Consider the following 8420-nt stretch of genomic DNA (forward strand, 5'->3'; position numbering starts at 1 on the left):
ATTTCACTCAACATTTGTCAAGTTCAACTACCCCCAAACGGGCCGCTTTTATTTCCTACATTGTCCACACATTACAAGACCTTGTTCGTGTTTTTTTTTCTTACAATTGTGAATTTAACCCCCCCCCCCACCCCACCCACCCACCCACCCACGATGGCAGAACCAGTCCCAGGCACAGGCACCTCCACTTTCTCCGGGCCCATTACTAACTCGACTCTGCCCCGTACATGTGTTGACTGTTTCCTTAGTTATAAGGACTTTTCAGCCCATTACTCGGGGCAGTATGAAAGGTTGGTAATGTACTCTCAAGATCATGGCCTTTTGAGGAAACAGGTCCTTTGTCCTCATTGTGGCAACAACTGTATTCTTGACCTACAAAGGAAGGGGTTCAGGTAACATTTAATGTTTGTTGATGTTTGAGTGTTACCACAGTATATTTTACAAACCTAAAGTAGGTTAAACACTCGGTACATTAAACATCTATTTATACCATTAAATAATATTTCCGTTCACTATGTTCTCATATTTTGAAATTTCTAAAGAGTAATTTAAATATACCTATCCACTTACAGGTTACAAGTCTTACGCCCCTTACCCCAAAAAACCCAAGAAAAGGTGCAAGTATTACGTCTCGTTATTTAAAGTGGTCGAATAATTGTGATGAGGTCGGTTATGATGACGGAAATTTATGAATTATTTTACTTTTCTGGAGTCTCAGTTCTTCTGTAGTTGCAGAAACTGGCAGTGTTTAAACTTGTGCTACGTAGAAAGAAATAGTTCAAAAAGAAAGAACAGAGAATGAAATCTAAACGCAAGGTAAGCTGTTTGAAAAGTCTGCTATAGCTTGCGAGATATCAGTCTCTATCGGTATGTTTGTACTACATCAACCGCAAAATTCAATGTATTATATATTTTCCTCATACACTGTGGTGTCCGTGCAGTTTAGATGCTTACTTCACCTCGCAAGAGAACTTGATTAATAATGATTTGCAAATATGATGATATTGAGACTGACAAGGGAAAATTCCTGGGGTGTCAAGTTTATAATCAACCATAGAGATTTTCTAATTTACTTTTTCATGAATATATTAATAAGATATACCCTTCTCTCTCTCTCTCTCTCTCTCTCTCTCTCTCTCTCTCTCTCTCTCTCTCTCTCTCTCAAGGCGTATTCCCTTCGAGATATGAGGGGATAATGTTTGTCACATCATTAAATGTATGAAATTTCCGGCAGATCTCGTCCATTCCCAGATGCCTGTTGAGGTGGGAACTTGTAAGACTTCAGTTTTAATGGAAATGCGTAATGAATATTTGATTTTTGTTGCTCTAAACTAACAAGGAACGTTCTCATATGCTCTTAAGTGTTAACTATTTTAGAATATTTATTTCCTGTAAGTGCTGGTCTACTGAATCGCACGCAGTAATTAACTCCAACTTTTAGCGACTTCATATTATCCCATCTTTCAACAGAAGGCCTCCAGGAACTCAGATTTAAAATTTCGAGGTCAAACTCCTCTACCGTCCTCACCCTTTCATTTTTCGTCAGATAAAACCAAGTTTAGTTTCGAAACACTCTTAACTTAGTGCTTGACTACAAGGGATAAAATAACCTATAGCTGAAGTGACGATGCCACTGAAGCACAATCACTTTGTTAGACGTTACATACCGAACTGTGGACGCTTTGTGTTCGTGAATCTCTTTCTGTTTAGTATGTTGTTGTTCATCAAATTCCCTTTTTTGAGTTATTCTGAAGAAGGAAAACGTAATACAACTTATTCGTTCAGTGTGTGCTCCTTAGTGTGCATATAGACGTCAGGTAAGCGAAAATCTTCTCTGCTGGCAGTAAACTGCTTTACTCACTTTTGCTGAAAACTGTAAACAGACTTGCAAGGGATTTTCTGTATTTTCATTGTCTCAGTTTCTCACGATGACGACAGCACCGGATTTTATTATAAAAGAAATGTTTAGAGACTGAGGTCGACAGTGAATTTAAGTGATCAAAATTAATTATAGTTATTTTTATGCATATATATGTGTACATATAATATATATGTATAACATATATACTTATATAAATATATATGTGTTTGTGTTAGCGAGAGAGAGAGAGAGAGAGAGAGAGAGAGATTTAGCGTAAGTGGTAAAGCGAAAAGAACTAAGCTCGCTGCAGGAATAAAGACAATTCGATCGAAACTCAGACCTCTGAGGCCAATAACATCTGAAAAAAAAAATCGAAAGCAAAACACCGGATAAAATCGTGACGGCAAATAAAAAAAAAAAAAAAAAAACCGGCGCGTATATTTTCAAAGCATCTGTAATTTGTAGTTTTCCTTAAATTGAAGGCCTCATCGTTTTCACCACATTCGCTGTGTGCAAGAAGAGGCCGGGTTATTTATCTTCGTGGGGGAATTGGGAACGACTGCTGAGACTGACGCTTCGTCTGTTTTCCAAAAGACAGGAATGAACTGACGCGATTATGGCGATGCAGATAATACGGGAAATATAAAGGCGAAAGAAACAAACCAAAGAATTTTTCTTTCGGGTACACGAGAGAAAAAAATGTAGTATTGTACATACTTCTAATACAACATAAATCTGAACTTAATGGAGAATGTTTTGAGCACAAATGCTTTCAGCATCCCCGCAATCACCTCCCAGGATCAGAGTGATGAACAATGGAAGGTTTCAAGGGAAGCCTCTTTTCTTGGCAGCTTCTGTCTTCCTCGTCTGTGACTGAGGCTTCGCTCATCTTGTGGTTGTGATGGCAATCTCTGTTCCATTGGCAGAAACACTCCGTTAATTCTAGTCGTGCCTTTTGTGCTGCAGTGTCATAATACGTTCATTGGATTACAAACAAACAGTGTCAATGTTGCAAGTGAACTGTAAGACCAACAAGAAACTGCTAGTAAGAATTAGATAGACCTTGACATGTCTTCATTAATAAAGGTCACTTAATTTCTTCAAATCTTTATTAACATCTAAGTAAGTGCTCTTTAAGAGAGAGAGAGAGGATTACTCTTGTATAGCACGGAGTTTTTTTTAGACTGAGCGTCCTAACTGTAGCAAGCGAATGAACGAATGCTAATAAGTTTGAAAATATGAGGCATTAGTTTTATTACGTTAATGATAATGAAATAATTCTGTGAATATTTCCTTTTAAAATAGGAAGAAAAGTAATGCTTAGGAATTTTGTAATAAATGGTCGTCCCAAAACAGTACTTTGTAACGTTATGAAATCTAAACAATATTAAATCTTATAATACTAGATATTCTTATATACTTTGAGGGAAGTAAAGAATAAACGTATTTTAATTATAAAAGTGCAGCAGCATTAGGACCGGGAATTATGGAAATCTTTTAGTTGGTTTCTCTCTTATTTTAGCTGCATAAGTACTACGCCATTTCAGCTTTCTAAAACGGAAATTCTTTCTCGTTATGTAGAAAGCTGTGAAATAAATCAAGGAAAAGATATCTCGTTTCTCTGAGTTATTATTATCTCTAGTTGCTCTCCTAAAACTATTAGAAAGTTTATGTAGTTCAGTGAGTTTTCGTTATGACATATGGAAGTTTATCGACTTGGAATCGATGTCAGCTCTCAGTAGAATTCAAATGATATTAAATTGGAAATGTTTACTTTCATTACTGTTATTATGTAAAGGTACTACGAATGCGTAATTTACCTGTCTTCAGCACTTGTCACAGTATTACTTTTCATCTTGGGGGTTGAAAAGATTCCTTTTAGAAGAATTATAAGACTGACGCCATTTAGCTACAGAAGAAAGGCTTGCGTGTTTTATATCAAGCAAGAACAGGCATTATATGATGTGAGAAGCTACTGGAGAAAGCCTTCAGACTTGAATATTGTGAAGGACTTTCGTTTCATCGCTTCTCATAGATCAGATCAGTTTCGGTTCGGTATTAATTCTGAGAGGTTGATCCTTGGCACAACTATTTTCTGTCGTGGCGTTTAGTAAACTCTTATTCCATTGTTTCTGATGGACTGGTCACAACCAAACTGAGCCACCTTTGAGATATTAAAGAACATTTGTAGCTAGATGTATGTAGTATATGAATCACGGTGATGTGATAAAGATTCTGAATTGGGGCAAACTTTCGACTTGGTTAAATGGCAAAGGGGGTTGAATATCGATTCTAATTACAAATACCTGAGTTCGATAGTGATTTGTAAGGTCGGAATCCGTATCAAGTTATACCTCACTTGTTGGCCGAATCAATAACATGACTGAAGTCCTGATTTCTCCTCAATTCACTGGGCGCTGGTTCGAACACACGAGAGGACTAAATTATTATCAACTAAAAAATCCCCCTTCGGTTAACATATACGAAAATATATCAATCTGAGGTAGAGCGAATTGGATATTAAAGGACATTCGTAGCTCGATGTATGTATATGAATCACGGTGATGTGATAAAGATTCATAAATATATATATATATATATATATATATATATATATATATATATTATATATATATATATATATATATATATATATATATATATATGTCAACGCAGATATTCATCTCATTATTTATTTGGTAAACGTGGAACCCCAAGCGTCAGGCAACCCGACACAACCTCTCTCTCTCTCTCCAAGCAACCAACGGCTCGCGACCTCTCTCTCTTGACAACTCCTCTCTCTCTCTCTCTCCTCTCTCTCGCTCTTCTCTCTCTCTCTCTCTCTCTCTCTCTCCCATTCTGACAGGTAATCAAAATGAGAGGCAAAGTTATATAAAAAATAACTATTTATTTAACAATGGAAAGATAATAAATCAAGTCTAAATCAAGTCTCACAGACTAACTTAACTCAGTTAACCCCCCAACATTAAAATGTCTAAAACAATAATTTGTCACACCAATTGTCTCTCCCATCTGGGACTCTCTGTCCCCTTAGGACTCTTGGTCCCCCTTTGCCAGAATCGTCTGTTTCAAAGACACGAGAAACACACTCGTTAGCACACATAAGTTTAAAGACAAAGTTAAAGATTAATCATTCTTAAAATATGTAACAAGCTATTCCTTTTGGCTGAAGTAATTCAAGACTCACCCATGCAGCCGGAATATCTCTCACTGATAAATAAAAACTCTTTGGCATCCGCCATCGTGGCTTTGCCTTCCCATAGACTTGGCTAGTGATACATTATGAATAGAAGAGGCGCACACGCACATACGAATGCACACTTCGACAACACCTCATATTACTGGCTACAACCAGTTTCCCAAAGGCACTTTGAACAAAGACCCATGAACTGACGAACATTGACTCGCCTAACTATGCAGTTTCATATCACGCCATCACAGAAATCATTTATCAGCTTTTCTCGGGTCGTTGTTTCGGCTCTGTTCTCTATGCATTCCAAAAAGGTCACAGCACATCACATTATGCTATTTAATATATCATTAATCATAATCCCTACCACATATATATGTATATATATGTGTGTGTGTGTGCGTGTATGTGTGTGTGTGTGTGTGTTAAAGTCGTTCCCCTTGATCAATCGCCGGTTTGTTAAGCGAGATGATTTAAATAAAATACATCTCCGGTATTTTTATTTTTATTTTCCGAGATTTTCTTACAGAAGATCGAGTGATGTATACACTCGATGACCTGCTCTATGAATCTTTCTTTGGGTGGCAAACACGCCTGAGGCTCAAGCACACGAACTCACAACTAACTCCCTAACAAAAATACATGAATTTGAGTCAAGACATTTAGAAATGACTGGAGAGTCACATCTGACTCGTATGACGCATTTACTTCTTTTGGATTAAGATAATCGTGAATATTAAGCACATTATGTTAACTGACAGCAGGACATCACATGACCTCGCTCGGCTAACTGTTTGTTTAGTCTTTCGCGTTTGCTGGCATATTATGACAACCTCAGTGGTTTACTCGTAACAATGCACCGATGCTTCCCTCTCTCTTCTTCTTTCCCACCATTATCCCTACATTAAGGGGTCGGTTGCCTGATGCGCTTTCTCCACTGCATTCTATCAAAAGCATCATCGGCCATGGGTTATTGTTTGGCAAAGGGGGCTTTTGCGACTGCATACCCTTGCTGACATCAACCACACTTATTGGCAGAAAGTCTAGCCTTTTACTAAAAAGGAAGACTGCGAGGTAGCAGCCTTCCGTTTTAGTCGCCTTTTATGACCGCAGAACCTACGGTGGTAGTATTCTTACATCACTACCACGATGCTTCCCTCTCTCTCTCTCTCTCTCTCTCTCTCTCCTGCTCTCTCTCTCTCTCTCTCTCTCTCTCTCACTCAATGCTCAGCCTTTCTGGCCTAAGATATAAGGCGAGTTGCTAAATGCAAAAGTTGATTCTTAAACCACAGCTACGCGACTTGACAGCATAAAAAATTAGGGTTATTGCAGAAAGTTCCTCCTCTTTTCCAATGAAATCCCTTTGTTTGGGGGGTATTTTTGTCCTTAAGTTTTAATCACGTATGGAACCCGTCTTTAATAAACAAAATAAAAATGTCTCTTTCGTTGGTTCTCAGACTATGGTGCGTCAGCCTCGAGGAACCTCTTTGTGCAGCTCTTCTTCTTCTTCTTCTTCTTCTTCTTCTTCTTCTTCTTCTTCTTCAAGGGAGAGATTCTGTGCTGCAGTAGGAGTTGAGGGTCTCATCATCAGTAGCGTCTTTGATTGGTCGCTTCTGTCGTTCTTTACTATATTACTCCCTTGATGTTTTTGCCGGATGCCTGTGTTGCTCGTACTTTAGTTTACAATTAACTGGAATTAGGTGTATATGTAGGTGAGATGGGCGTTCTATATAGTTCTGTGAGAGACTTTTAATAAATATATTTATGGCTTTTAAATTATTCATTAACATAGTTGAGTACATTTTATACTTTGAAATTCCGTTTAATGATACGGTGGCATTAACCTCGTTGTTGCGACGCCAGTAAGAACTAACATCAATCAATCAATACCTAAGCAGTGATGGCTTTGCCACATGTCATTGTCAGTTGAATCTTCAAAGCGACTCTTGAAAAGCATAATAAATCTTCTATTTACAATGATTACATCGCTGTTAAATACTAAACTCTGTTTCTGGCAAAAAGGACGCTAAATATTACTATTGTATATATATATAAACTTAAGAAGCAGACCCTCTCTCAAGCATACTTTATTAAAAGTAATGGCTACTTCAGCAGCGTTAAACTTGTAGAGATTCTTCTCTATTTTGTGAATAGCGGCTTTTTCCTTGCTACTTAAACTGGCTAGTAGAGCGCCTATACAGGTCATGGTCAAATAGGTGTATATATTTGAATTTTACAGATAAACTATGATACCATAGTCATCAAATTCATTAACGATTTTCTCTCTCTCCCTCTCTCTTTCTTTTTAAAGCGAGCTTTCGTCTGGAGCTGCCAGACATCCTCGGCTGGAAGCTGAGGGTGGACTGATCTTGGTGTGGTGTCCGTCCTCCTTATATCTGTGGTTGACAGCAGGGGGTCTGCCCCATGCTTGTCTCCTATTGGCTGGTGACGGTGAGTCCTCGTTTTCTGGTTGTCTGAGCCAGGTCTCAAGCCACTTTCATCGAGCCGACGATTGCGATGCTGCAGATCCTGCAGCCGTCTGGACCTCCTGAGCGGCACTGTAACATTGATGGGCGTTGCGCTACGCTGTGGGACGTCACGGCTAATTTGATTTCCATCGGCTGCAGGAGTAGACCTCGTTCGGGGGTGTTGTCTTCCATGGAGTTGTCGTGATCGGTGGTGTCACTGTTGGTGGCAAGTCTTCTCCTCATACTCGTAGTGAGGAGAGATTCTTCCTGCATCGAATTCAGTGTAGGTTTTATTTGCGGGATGAGTAGCGCCTCCAGCAGGCGCAACCGACGGGCATCAGGGGCCTTCCCAATGATTTTCGTGTTCTGTATGATGACATCCCGGGAGATGGCCTCCTGATGTTTGGTGCGGGCATGATTCTTGATAGCCCCTCTTGGGCATGGCATGAGAGTCTCTTCGACAGGCGCATGGTAGTCATACCTACGTAGGCGCCGCTGCATTCATGGACTGACATGTATACTGGTACACTACGTGCGTCTGCTTTCAGGGGTTCTCATACCTGTGGAGATGGGGTTTTTTATTTTTTATTTTTCATAATAAGGTCGCGTGTCCTCCGATTCTGGTAATATATGATTAAGTCGATATTCTTGGAGTCGTCAGTCGGGGATACATTTTCAGAAATAGGAGACAAGCATGGGTCAGACCCCATGCTGTCAACCACATATATAAGGAGGACGGACACCACACCAAGATCTGTCCACCCTCAGCTTCCCAGCCCTAGGATGTTTGGCAGCTCCAGACGAAAGCTCGCTTTAAGAAGAGAGAGAGAGAGAGAGAGAGAGAGAGAGAAATCGTTAATGACTTGATGACTATGGTATC

At 39.3% G+C, this 8420-nt stretch overlaps 1 protein-coding gene across 1 annotated transcript in view; it reads right to left on the bottom strand.

The window, feature by feature from the left end:
• Positions 1-6657, bottom strand: part of LOC135222551 (collagen alpha-2(IV) chain-like) — a 47290-nt gene extending 40633 nt beyond the window's left edge. The window contains exon 1 of the mRNA XM_064260639.1: positions 6546-6657. Within this exon, the coding sequence (XP_064116709.1) occupies positions 6546-6657 (112 nt within the window). The remainder of the gene's footprint in view (positions 1-6545) is intronic.
• Positions 6658-8420: the final 1763 nt, after the last annotated feature.

This window comes from Macrobrachium nipponense, chromosome 3 (assembly GCF_015104395.2).
Source record: "Macrobrachium nipponense isolate FS-2020 chromosome 3, ASM1510439v2, whole genome shotgun sequence".
NCBI lineage: Eukaryota > Metazoa > Arthropoda > Malacostraca > Decapoda > Palaemonidae > Macrobrachium > Macrobrachium nipponense.